The 12,909-nt window shown below is 45.4% G+C and overlaps 2 protein-coding genes across 6 annotated transcripts in view; one reads left to right on the top strand and one right to left on the bottom strand.

The window, feature by feature from the left end:
* Positions 1-4,263, bottom strand: part of POLR3A (RNA polymerase III subunit A) — a 50,208-nt gene extending 45,945 nt beyond the window's left edge. Inside the window, exons 1-3 of the mRNA XM_029932015.1 lie at positions 4,095-4,263; positions 605-740; positions 219-356 (exon numbers count right to left, since the gene is read on the bottom strand). Coding sequence (XP_029787875.1) covers positions 219-356; positions 605-740; positions 4,095-4,138 — 318 coding nt within the window. The 5' untranslated portion in view covers positions 4,139-4,263. The remainder of the gene's footprint in view (positions 1-218; positions 357-604; positions 741-4,094) is intronic.
* A 2,014-nt stretch (positions 4,264-6,277) lies between these two features.
* RPS24 (ribosomal protein S24) lies at positions 6,278-12,640 on the top strand. 5 transcript variants are annotated; one of them, XM_029932016.1, is made up of 8 exons: positions 6,278-6,323; positions 7,791-7,856; positions 7,946-8,155; positions 9,065-9,175; positions 9,300-9,302; positions 9,820-9,837; positions 12,142-12,163; positions 12,543-12,626. In XM_029932016.1, the coding sequence occupies exons 1-6, from the start codon at positions 6,321-6,323 to the stop codon at positions 9,823-9,825; spliced, it is 399 nt and encodes a 132-aa protein (XP_029787876.1). In that variant the 5' UTR covers positions 6,278-6,320; the 3' UTR covers positions 9,826-9,837; positions 12,142-12,163; positions 12,543-12,626. The 5 variants fall into 5 exon arrangements, with proteins under 5 accessions (XP_029787876.1, XP_029787878.1, XP_029787879.1 ...); XM_029932018.1 differs by lacking the exon at positions 9,820-9,837; XM_029932019.1 differs by lacking the exon at positions 9,300-9,302.
* Positions 12,641-12,909: the final 269 nt, after the last annotated feature.

Here is a 12,909-nt window from a genome sequence, read left to right on the forward strand (position 1 = left end):
ATGCAACTTCCTGCAAGAAGCAATATTATATTATAGAATTGTATTAAATAATATAAATGTTATATAATATATAATATAAAATGTAGACATATTATATAATCACATAATATAAAAATTCTCCCCAGATGTACTCCTGACCACTCATAGCTCCTAAGCTCATGCCAGTGTCCCCGAGCAGTAGTTAAGTTTGCACCCTGAAAACGACACCTCTGCACCACCTGTAAGATGCCGATGACAGCTCGGAAGTAGCCCACGTGGAAGCATGGCAACTCCAAGTCAATGTAGCCGTAGTGTCCCAGACAATCAGCCAAGTTCTTCCCGCAGGTCTCGCAGGGACGGTCCTTCTCACTTGTCCCCTTTGGATACAAGCACACGCAATCATTAATGGAGACAAGTGCAGGAAAGGAGGTACAGGTGCCTCCGAGTTGGGATCACTTGGAAAGGTGCTGCGTATTCACATCTGACAGACCGAGGGCTGGAGACCCTGCGGGATCCAGGGAAACAAGGGGGATGGAGAGAAGCTCTTGCTTCTCCAGTGTGGCAGGCCATCAGTTTCAAGGGCACATGGCACCACATAAGGAGGTGGGAAGGGGCGGGGCCTCACCATCCTGTGGTCCAGCACTCCGTAGGGCAAGGGGGCGTGGTTGTTGTCCTGGCTGTACAGGTTCTTGCTCACAACCTGGATGTGCGCCTGCTGGCGCATCTCCTCGGGTGACTTCATTCCAAAACAGATGTGGCTTCTAGAATAAAAAGAAATGGGAGTTGGGGCGCCTGTCTGGCTTGGTCCACAGAGCACTGAGACTCTTGATCTTGGGATAGTGCGTTCGAACCCACATAGCGTACTGAGCTTCCTTAATTAAAAACAACAACAGGAAAAGGGAGCAATTACCTTAAAACACTTACCAAAAATGGGTATCACAGAGTGACCTGCCACAACCAACCTCACCCTTCCCACTGTCCATAGGCTCTCTGCTCTGTTTTTAAATATACTCAAATCTCTCCCATTTCCCCCTGGTTAGCATCCCTTCATCCTACTGAAATCGTTCCCATTCTCACTATTGAATGATTGCTTGCTGCTAAATCCTATAAAAATGTTCTCATTTGACCTCTCTGCAATGCTGGATGTTAACTCTGTCTTCCCCTGACCTTGAAACATTTTCTTCTCTCGGCCTTGGTGACATCACATACTCTTTGAGTGCCTCCGCCCCATGCCACCTGTTCCTTCTTACGTCTCTTTTGTGACTGCTTTTTCTACCGCCATCCCTTAAACAATATCTCTCCTCACCTAGGGATGTAACTCTCCACTTCTTTTTATTCTTCATATCCCTCTTGAGTGATGTGTCACTAGAGGACATGTTAATGTCTAACCTCCACCTAATGGCCAGCTGCCATTACTCAGCTGGAGACGCATAGATGCCTCTTCTGAGCTGTACGGGCACCTCAAACTCAATGCATCTAAAACAGAACCCCACACTTTCTTTCCCAAATCTCTTCTGTAAGGATGCAGGTCTGAATCAAATTGACTCCATGACAGGCTTCAAGTCTCCCCTCTGACCTCGTAGGCCTAGGTGTAGGTTTCTCAGAATCATTAGACAATAAAAGGGCACACATTGCTCAGGGCAGGAGGGACCACCCTTGTAACACCCAATCAGGAAAGGCCAGCTAACACCCTTAACAATTCTAAGGGCAGGCCTAAAGATAATCACCTGTTGCTTAAGGCTAGTCATGCCCTAAGGCAGGGTCGTGGGCCCACTCTGTAATTGGTCAATACTCTAAATGTTGTGATTGGGTCCCGCCAAAAGTAACAATGTGTATGGTTAAAGTTACTGCCAATACTGACGGAGGTTAATGATTGGACCCCTATACCTGTGTCACAATTTCCTGTAACTCCCCCTTCCCAAACCCCATAAAGGCTCTACCCCCCCTTTGTTCGGGGCTCTCAGCATGGATCCACTGCGCGGGTAAAGTCTGTGAGCCCGGTCAGCCTAAGCCCATAATAATAAATGCCCTTTTCTTTTGCATCCTTACTCTGTCTCCCTGGCGGGTCTCTGGTTTTTGGGGATGATATTGAAATCTTGGGCAAAACACTTCCTCCAGTCATCTGACCCACAAACTGGGTATTTACTATGTGCCGGGCTGAGAATACAGATTAGATGAGACAGACAAGGTCCCTGCCAACACGGAGCTGTGAGCTCCGGGTGGGCAAGACAGATCAGCAAATACAGACACAAAAGCGAATAGATGCAGACCGAAACTGATATGAAGTGATAGAGCATGAGAAAACTGTGTTGTGGGGTCAGGAAGCCTCTGTAAAGCTGACGTTTAAACTGAATTCTGAGCCAGAGCGAGCCAGCTGTAAGACAAGACAGAGATCCAGCATTTTTAGTAAAGAATAACTAGGGCAAGGATTCCAGAGCCAGCACAAGCTTAGCGCTCAAGAACCAAATGAACCAAGCCAGTATGATGGAGCACACAAAACTAAAGGTACAGGAGGAAATCAGCGAGGTGTGGGGAGGGGGGCGCGTCGGCGGGGTCAGGTCTTGTTGGGCTTGGGAACTCTGGTAGAGAATTTAAATACTGGTGCCAAAGAGAAGTCTCAGATACCTAATTTGCATCTTAACAGAGGCTAGCAGCCTGCTTTGTGAGAACAGATTACATCTGAATATGGGTGGGGTTTGGGGTGGATACTGGGGCTAAGGTGAATATGGAAAGCCCACTTTCTCTAGGATTCCTCCAAGTAAGATACTTGTTTCCCATGCATGGCGACCATCTACACAACTGCCCAGCAAGAAATTCTGTGTTTCAGTCTCACTTCTCCCTTCCTTCATCCCTAACAATCCTGTCAACTTTACATTCTAACCCCTCTGAAATCCACTCCTCTCAACTCCAACGGCTCTACCACTGTCATGCACGTCATCATTATCCCCTGCCTGGACCCCCGCAGTGGCCTTCAAGGTCTTCCTCTTGCTCTGTCCCCACCTCCACCCCCACTGAGAATCAAGAGATCTTCCAGAAGGAGAACTCTTATTAAGATACTCTCCTACTTGGGGCGCCTGGGTGGCTCAGTCGGTTGAGTGTCCGACTTCGGATCAGGTCATGATCTCACGTTTGTGGGTTCGAACCCCGCATTGGGCTCTGTGCTGACAGCTAGCTCAGAGCCTGGAGCCTGCTTCAGATTCTGTGTCTCCCTCTCTCTCTGCCCCTGACCGCTCATGCTCTGTCTCAAGAATAAATAAAACATTAAAATTCCTACTTAAAATGCTTCAAAGGTTCCTTACTGCCTGGTGATTCTGGAACACAGCTTCAGATCTCCTGCTTCCTCCTCATCACCCCTTTCTCCCTCGGTCCCCTCCCTTATCTGGTCGGCGTCCTTCTGCTTTCTCATTAGGCACCCTCAGAACACCTATCCCTACCCCTGTACTTGCCAAGGTTCACGTGTCTACCTTCTTCAACTAGATGAGGCAGTAAGGTCTTATTTAGGCCCTGTCTCTAATGCCTATCGCTCCGTCTGGCACACGATACTTTCTTCAGTAAGCATCATCTGCTGCATAAAACAACCGGTTCATTTTCTCACTGGAAGCTCTAAGGAGTGGCCTGATAAATAAGCTCTGAAGGAGAAGGCCCAGAAGAGCAGCCTCATTTCTGGGACTGCCACCCATCGCCCATATAGCTCTCTAGCTGGCATTGCCTCCGTGTTAGATGCTTTGCGGTAAATCCACAATTAGACACTCTCCTCGCCCCCAGATTGCTCCCACGCTGCGGTGGCAAAAAATTCGCCGAAACAAAGGGGTCATCGTTTGACCTCGAGAGGACTCGTGCTTAGGCCCAAGGCTCGTGTCCCAGCCCATCTTCTCCGCCCAAAGCCCAGGGGCCACCTCCAGCCTGCAGTCCTCCAGGCGCTGGAATGCCCTCTGCCTGACCAATTTCTTTGGCCTGCTTTGATACTTCTGAGTTTTGCCCACACCTTCCGCTGATGCCTGGACCTCCCCTCTCAACTGACCCTCATCTCCGACTCCTCAAGACCCAGGCCCCCTGACCTCGCACCCCTCTGCCCCTCATTTCTCCGTCCTTTGGCCGTTCTTGCCCCTCCTTACATTTTCTTAGCCACATCCGTCTCTCGGAACTGTTCCTTCACCATGGTGACGGCTGCCGGGGCACCCTCCTCGAGACTCCGGGAGCTAGACTAGAGAAACGAAGCTCCCTGCACCTCCCGGCCGTGCTTCTTGCCTCGTTACCAACACAGCCGCGGCATTCTCTCGGCCACCGTAGAGCACCCCACGTGGTCGCTTCCTCTTCCGCTACTCGCCGGCGCGTCTGTCAGTCAAGAGAGGCTTCGGACACGCCGCTTTTTGCCTTTCCCCTACACTGCCATCTTGCGGCACCTCTTTGAAACGGCACCGAAGCCTTGCTGTATTTTCCAAAAGTCCATTTCAGATCCATTTCTCCAGGTCTTCTGACACCTGCAGAGAAATTGCGATGCTTTGCCACAGGACTTTAAGGCAGTCAGAGAGACAAAAATTGCATAAAAAGGAAAGTCGTCACCATCATCATCAACAACATCTTAATTAAGATCCTCTACTTTTTTAAAGTAAAGGTGGAGGCTAAAATGAACCTGCCCAGGGAACAGAAGTTCCAACTGGACAACCACCAAAAGAAATAAACAGGTCAGAAAACACGGCCATGCGTATACCTCCAGTTTACAAAGTTACTTTGAAAAAGAAATGAATTAAACTTAAAGTATTGATTACAAAAGCAGAAGCTGTATATCTGTGAAGAGTTGGTCATGGTGAGCTAGGGGTACAAGATGACGGGACACTATGAAGATTAACGTATAGAGGAAAGAAATTGCTTATCCATAGTAACAACCTGTGGGAGGTGATCTTAGTGTGACATCAAAGCACATGTGACTACCAAGGAAACCATACCTTCATAGGATTTGGCACTACAGAGCCAAAAATGTCTTTACTATTTAAAAAAAAATTTTTTTAATGTTTATTTTTGACACAGAGAGAGACAGAGCATGAGAGGGGGAGGGGCAGATAGAGGAGACACAGAACTGGAAGCAGGCTCCAGGCTCTGACCTAGCTGTCAGTACAGAACCTGATGTGGGGCTCGAACCCACGACCGTGAGATCTGACCTGAGCTGAGGTCGGAGGCCCAACCGACTGAGCCACCCAGGCGCCCCTCTTTACTATTTTTGAGAAACTAAACAGAACCCAGTGAAGTGGTTCAACACCTTTGAATTTTAAGAAGGAATGCTCTTTAGACTCCATGGATTCTTACTAGCAAAACACAAATGTAACAGATGAAAAGCAAAGCAAATCAGATTTTACTTTACTCATTGTAGACAATACTATACTAACGAGATTTGAGGGGTGACTTTTGTCATATAGAGGTTAAAAAACATTCTGGAACCATAGTACCTCCATGGGTACTACTACCTAAAAGTTGCGTGACCTTGGGAGTTATTTAGCCTCATTGTGTCTTAGTTTCCCATCTTATAAAAGGAGTCAGTAATAGGTACCCTACTTCTTAGTTGGTCAAATGGCAAAATGAGTGTGAAAGTAATTAGAATATAACAGGCACATAGCAATCACTCAATATTAACTATTATTATTGTGAAAAATATAGGAAAGTTGTCTTCAAAGCCTGCACCTTGGTTTCCTCGTTCTAATGTTTGGAACGTTCTTTCCTAATGTCTCTTTGAACATGTACATATATTATTTATTGTTGTGTGACCATTTTACTTTAAACAACTCAATGAATTTATGGATCAAACAGCTCTCTCTTTTGGTAAGGACTAAGATTTTCAGAAAAAGACAAATTAATGAGTTTTTTGTTTTTAATTTAGAAAATCACCAGAAAAATCTCAGAAAAATAATAGCAATAAACGAAAACAGTTTTGTGCATTTGAAATAACAACCATTTTGAGTTAGGGTTTCTGCAGTTTCCCTGGCTATTAAATGAGGAGGCTGGTCGACAGTTATCTTCTAAGAGAGGTATCTCCTAAGATGTCTTCCAGCTTTACTAACCTCTAACTTGCACGGAGATAACTTAAACTATAGTTTGGTTTTTGGAACTTTAAGGAAGCTCAATTCCAGACAATGAATTGAACTGAAAGGGAACCCGTGCTTGCGTAAATCTAGTCTCGCAGGCATGCTTTAGGCACTTTCAATCCGGCATTGGCGCGGCCGCCCTCGCGGTCCGGGCCACGCCCACACGCTGGCACCTCCTGGGGTCCTTCCGAGAGCATTGATATGATTGGCCGGCGAATAGTTGTTCTCTTTTCCTCCGCGGATGCTTGAAGCTCCACCGCCATCATGGTGAGTTTCCCAAGACCCGTGCAGTCATCCGTCGCCTATCTGAGCCATCCTTTGTCTCTGGGCCCTGCCGTTTGCGCTACGGCCACTTGAAATCCCGTCGCTCTTCTTTGGCTGTGTCTGACGGAGACCGGCTTCCTAGAGTCTTGGGAGTCAATCGGCGGGGAGTCCGGGCTGCGCCACCAACCCGGACATGCGGGGTTTCAGATTCCAGGGCCTGGGGATTTAGCGAGCGCCTGTTGCGTCTGTCGGCTTCGTGGAGCCTAGTGGAATGGGCAGGGTGGGGTGACACCCATCTCACGGGCGGTCCGTTTGGGATAGGCAGTTTGCAAGTAATGGCAGCCCAAGAGGTGAAGCGGGTGCCGGCCCTCTCTTGCGAGTTGCGGCGAGTGAAGCCCATCCCACTTGTAAGCTAAAATATCGTCACCCGGACGGAACATCTTGAACATTGGGGAAACCGAGGCCCTGGAAATGGAAGCCTGCAAAGAGCCTGGCTTCTTCATCATGACCAGTCAGCTCTGTCATAAAGGTTCAACACCCATTACTAAGTCGATCCCTTTCCACCACTACGCCGCTCCAAGCTTTTCAATCTGAAATTGAAACGTAGCAACCAGTTGTTGGCTCTCACTTTACTCTTTTGGTAAAATTTTTTTTAGGTCGTGAAAACATACATGCCCAATGCTCACATTCCTTGTGGTCGCTTGTAGGGGGTAGGTTTTCTTGTAGGGTGTAAAGTTAGCCATTCAAGATGGGTAGTTTACATGCAGAGAGTGCAGAGTTTGTGTCAGATTTGTGCAGGATGTTAAGAATGTATTTGGGACTATGATATTTATTTAATTGAAGTAGTTTTAGTTCAGAGAATGAGTTCTTGGGTGAGGGTGATGGTTTTGTTTTTGTATGTGTGTGTGGTTTTTTTTGTTTTTGTTTTTGGTGTTTTTTGTTTGTTTGTTTGTTTTTTGCTTATAAGGGTACACTCTGCAAAACCTGGAGACATTTTAAATCACAACTGTGGAGTTGGGGGTCCTCTAGTGGTTAGCGGCCACGGGTGCTCCTAAACCTCTTAAAATGCACAGGACCGACCGCCTGGAATTAGTGGGACCAAAAGGAGGTGTCGAGATAGAGAAGCCCTGCTCCAGGGCGATTCCTTTAGCAAAGAGTATAAGCTGCCAGAAAGCTGATGAGTGCGTGTTCTTGGTACTGTGTGTGTGCGTGTTACATGTGTCCTGGAAGTTAGGCATTGGGGAGGAGGGTTTTTCTTTACATTGAAGCATTCTGCCACTAGCTCATGTGGTTCTTGAACGTTTGAAATGTGGCTCCTGCCGCTGTGGAATTGCATCTTAAATTCCATTTAGTGTTTAGAAATTATTCACATATGGCTAGTGGCTATTCATTGGCAGCTCCAGAGCTTGGAAGATCGCAGGGTCAAGAAAAGGTTCAATAGTATCATTAACTAGTCTGTAATGTTTTCAGAATGACACCGTAACTATCCGGACCAGGAAGTTCATGACCAACCGACTACTTCAGCGGAAACAGATGGTAAGGAAGGACTCGGCAAAGTTTGGTTGTTTTGCTTCAGAAGATGCATTTCGTAGTAGTAAATGATAAAATTTGTTACTTCCTTTAAGGTCATTGATGTCCTTCACCCTGGAAAGGCAACAGTACCTAAGACAGAAATTCGGGAAAAACTAGCCAAAATGTACAAGACCACACCAGATGTCATCTTTGTATTTGGATTCAGAACCCATTTTGGAGGTGGCAAGACAACTGGCTTTGGCATGATTTATGATTCCTTGGATTATGCGAAGAAAAACGAACCCAAACATAGACTTGCAAGAGTAGGTGTTCTCATTTGTTCAGCAGCTACTGAAGACTGAGTTTCACCAGCATCGTACTGTGGGTGCAGTGGAATGAGCAAGAGCAAGCAGTCTGGGGAGCGGCAGTCTACAGATCTAAAGAACTACCTGGGTTAAGAGTGAAGGCTCTTTGACAGATGTACAGATAGAGTACAGGGTTTCAGTAATGGGAGTCTGCAGCTTTTGAAGAGGTGGCCTTTGAGCTGGGTTTAGAAGGGCAAGTATTAGTTATGGAGATAGGAGCTGGAAGTAGGGGGATGAGTTGAAAGGCTGGCACCAAATTGAGGTTTTATATATTGAAGTCTGAGTTTGGACGTTGTTCTCATAAGTAGTCAGGAATGATGAAAGGCTTTTGGTCGTTTGTGGGTACCTAGCACTACAGTCAACCGCAGCAATGAGCTGGACAAGTTCCCTTAGATTCTAGACCATAAACTAGTATGCAGATGGTTACTTTAGTGTTTCTCGCTCTTCCCGGCCATCAGATAAGCCCTTCACGGTAGAACATGAGTGAGGAAAACCATGGTGATGTGGCAGATGGATGCTGCGCCCTTTAGTTAGGTGGTCTGGGAGGCCTTGCTGGGAAGTTGATGTTGAAGCCGAGATTGTGTGGAGATTGATCGGAAGCGGTCCTTTAGGCAGCAAGGGCAGAGTGAAGATGAGCAGATTGGAGCTTTGAGAGCACATTTGATTCCTGTGCCATTGATTCGTAAATGTCCGTTAATTTGATTACCAAGTTCTCACACAAACAAGTGTTGTTAAATGTACCTGAGAAAGTATTGACTTGGGAAGCTGCATTTCTTGAGCTGTCTGGCTTGCTCCCGGTCCCTGCCAGATTAGTTAACGCGGAGTTGATGTTGCAAGTCTCTTACAAGGTACTCCTTTCTCCTTCAGCATGGCCTGTATGAGAAGAAAAAGACATCAAGAAAACAGCGAAAGGAACGCAAGAACAGAATGAAGAAAGTCAGGGGAACTGCAAAAGCCAATGTTGGTGCTGGCAAAAAGGTATTGTTCATTGGAGAATACAGAAATGGCAGTTGCAGGTCTTTAGTTTCTAGAAAGGAGGGATTTGTTTTCTTAATAACCTTTTTTTAATGTTTTTTCTTTTCCCACTTCTTCTGGATTACAGAAGGTAACGTGTTTTGAGACGCTACACGATGTAGTATCTTAACACCTCACTAGAGTAGCTTTGCCCACCCTTTGTCAGCTCACAGATCAGCACAACACAGGGGCCACATTGGTTCAGTGATCCTGCTGGGCATCTTGCAAGCCCTATCAGGAGAAGTTTCCCATTTTACTGCTAATTGGTTTAGACTGTTTAGACTGGCAGTATGTCTAGTTCCTGGAGATGAAATTTACTTGCTTAAAACAAATAACTGGTTGGAAAAGCTGTTGAATCAGTGTGGCCCGTGTTCTGGCACGCTGGAGAGGCAGCGGCCATCGCCATTGCTTTCCTCTCCAGCTAGCCAAGACCTCAGTGATTTTAATGATGAGCAGCTTTTTACCAGCTTTGCTAGCTAACTGTAAATAATAGTTGAATGGAATTAAGGTGCTGGGTTGTTAAATTAACCAATAATCAAGTGTTCTGTGAACTTTTTTTTTTTTTTTTTGCCTTTTCCCTCTACTTTCTTGGATTTCTTGTTCATCAGAAATGAAGTGTCTAGCAGGTACTGAGATTGTGAGCACGGTGTGGGGATGCATCACCTTCACACGGAGTTTGCTTTGATGCTTTGCATGTTGGCTTCTGGACAAGAGTTTTCTGTAGTATGGTCTCAAATTGAAATGCTGTGTTTTAAAATGGTAGATAATGAGCAAAGGAAAAAAACTTTTGATATCATTTATTTTGGAAACTCAAAAATGCACGTTCTTTTACGAAGTGACCTGGTGGAGAAAGGTGGGTACTCTACTAAGAAGACACCTTTTAACTTGCACTGGGAAGTGCTGTGCCCCAGAGTTCTATACCCAGGAAATGGCTTCGCTTGTCACAGGGCTTGGGAAGGGTTCTCATTTTTTGTCAACAGTCTTTCCTTTAGGAACCCTGGGACTAGTTGGTTTCATTGGCAGCTTTAGTAATAAACTGGTCTCGGAAATCTGGCAAAGCATCTGTCCAGGAAGCATTCATTCAATTGCCCTTTACCATTCATTCCTTCCCCCCCTCCCGTTTTTTAATTTTTAAAGTTTATTTATTTTGAGAGTGCAAGCGGAGGGAAGGAGAGCTAGAGAGGGAGAGAATCATAGGCAGTCTCCATACTGTCTGTGCAGGGCTCCATCTCATGATGGTGCGATCATGACCTAAGCTGAAATCAAGAGCTGGAGGCTCGACTTGGAGTGAGCTACCCAGGCACCCCCTCCATTGCTTTTTATTGACCTCTGATTTTTGATCTGCTGTGCGTTTTTCTTTTAGTTGAAACAATTCCAAGATAAATTGTATATTCACACCAAAGTTTTGACAAATGCACTTTTTCCATAACTATTGGGACAGAATGGTTCACTACCCCATGTTAAACACAGTTTTTGTGCTTTTGAGCAGCCCCAATCAGCAGCATGTGGAGTGGGCTAAGAGTGGATTGGCGGGTAATCGGGTTTTGAAAGACTGGTAGCCACCGTCCCTTTGTGCTTCCTCTAGTGATGACTCCCGCCAGGCGGTCAGTGTGCCGTGTCCGCCCACCTCTCTAATCAAGTTGTCTTCTCAGCCGAGGAGTTCTAGTAGTGGACCAACTGCCAGAGGAGCGACCTGCTGCTTAGAGCTGCTCCCTGTTTGTGAGGTTTACACCTGTCAACAGAAGTTCCAGAGGTCGCAAAAGGATCCAAGTCAGTGGACTGACTGATCTAGACCAAAGGACGTTTTAACTCGTTCTTGTCTTCATTCAGCCTTTGAGACCTGTGTGTTAGTGCACGGCGGTGACGTGTGTGGAGGGGTCACCTGTGTGGACCTGAGCCGTCACTTTTCCTGCTTCAGGTTGCACTGGTGCTTTTCACTAGCATAGCGCTGAAAAACTGGCTGGGAGATGAATGTGTAAATTATGTCACGCAGGCATATTTGGCTCAAAATAGCAAGGCATACTAATGTTACTTTTAATTGTTTTTGTTTGGATATTGAAGTTGGTATTTGATCTTAACCTTTTGGGTATGACAGTGGTTTTTAATGAACAAATAGTCGCACTGCTGAAGAGCATCAGAAGCATTTTCATCAACTGAGTTTTGCCTTTTTAAAAACTAATTAGCGCTACTTATGGTGGCTATGAACATTGGGTTTTAAAGTACTGAACTGAGACATTTTTTTAAACCATTTTTATGTCTTTTTTTTTTTTTTTGAGAGAGTGCGAGCAGGGGAGGGTCAGAGAGAGAGGGAGGCATAGACTCTGAAGCAGGCTCCAGGCTCTGAGCTAGCAGTTAGCACAGAGCCTGATGCGGGGCTTGAACTCATGAACCTGACCTGAGACGTGAGATCATGACCTGAGCCGAAGCCGGACACCCAGCCGACTGGGCCACCCAGGCGCCCCCTGAGACATTTTTTAAGACTTGCTTGTTATTTAGAGTTCTCTTTGAGGCTAAATTAGACTCTAGTTAGGGATGATTCCCAGGTCTGTTGAAGGTGCTTGTGTGCCCAGCATGATGTTGCTGAGCAGAGCAGGAAGGCTGCGGGTCAGGTGTCTGTACCTCGTGTCTAATCTGACAGCGGCAGTCCAGGGTGGCACTGCCGTTGGCACAATCCCTTCCTTGTGAGGTCATCATGCTGCTTTGTTTACAGAACTGTAGTAATCCTGTGAGGTAGTCTCAAAATTGGGAGGAATAAAAATCTGAGTGTGTCTAAAGAGTGTTCTGTATACAATTACAAAGAAAACAGTCATTTTTAAGGTATCTGATTGCATGCACGTAAATGCAGATTATTTTGGAGTTTGAAAAGGGACTATTAATGAAATGTTTCTTTTCCTTCTTCCTCCTTTCTCCCTTTCCTGCCACTGATTCAGTGAGCTGGAGATTGGACAACAGGTATAATTTAAGCTTTTCATGTAGATCATTAGACTTGTTTACTGATAATGCTACCTTAAAAGTGTAGAACATGTGAAATGATTTTAGAAGTCTGTTTACAAAGTCTCTCAAGAATTATAGCTTTTTAAGTGCTGATAATGGCATGGTTTTGTTTTTAAAACCGTAATATTTAACTCCTTTATTTCTTTTTAACGTGAATGCTTGCAAGTTTTATTTCTTGATGTTTACCTTGTGTCATCACAAAATTAATATTCTAGGTTACTAATATTTTTTCTGCATGAGAGTCATTAAATTTGGTTTGTTGAAGATTTTGAACTTTAATTTTCAGGTTTTTAAAGGCGGTTAACTAATTAAGTTTTTCTTTTTCTTTGTTTCACAGAAGGAGTAAAGATTCTGCTGTGACTCTCTGGTGATTGTGCAGATTTTTCATGAGAGGATTAATAAACTAAGAACTTTTATGTGTCTGGTTGTTTGAAACATTTGACGTTCACTGGGAGTGTTGTGATAATTTGCAGTTAGAGCAGATGGGGGTTGCTGCCCAGATTCACATGTTCCCATAAGCCTGCAGTGAAAACTTGGCATGCGTCTCGTTCCTTTCAGTGGCAAAACATGGTAGGTGTACGGTCTTAGCAAAGCGGGAGCATATAGGTAGGGCCAGACTATTTTGCCTCCTCTGAATACTTGCCATCAGTCTGGTTGGTCAGTGACTGAAAAAGACTTGAAATCTGAATTCCTTTTTGGTCTTC

The sequence above is a fragment of the Suricata suricatta genome, chromosome 2 (assembly GCF_006229205.1).
Source record: "Suricata suricatta isolate VVHF042 chromosome 2, meerkat_22Aug2017_6uvM2_HiC, whole genome shotgun sequence".
NCBI lineage: Eukaryota > Metazoa > Chordata > Mammalia > Carnivora > Herpestidae > Suricata > Suricata suricatta.

What these genes read in the sequence shown, in the direction of transcription:
- RPS24 (XM_029932017.1), top strand. An exon ending in TACTTCAGCGGAAACAGATG is followed by an intron (nt 7,857 to 7,945) that starts GTAAGGAAGGAC and finishes ACTTCCTTTAAG; the next exon opens with GTCATTGATGTCCTTCACCC. An exon ending in CCAAACATAGACTTGCAAGA is followed by an intron (nt 8,156 to 9,064) that starts GTAGGTGTTCTC and finishes TTTCTCCTTCAG; the next exon opens with CATGGCCTGTATGAGAAGAA.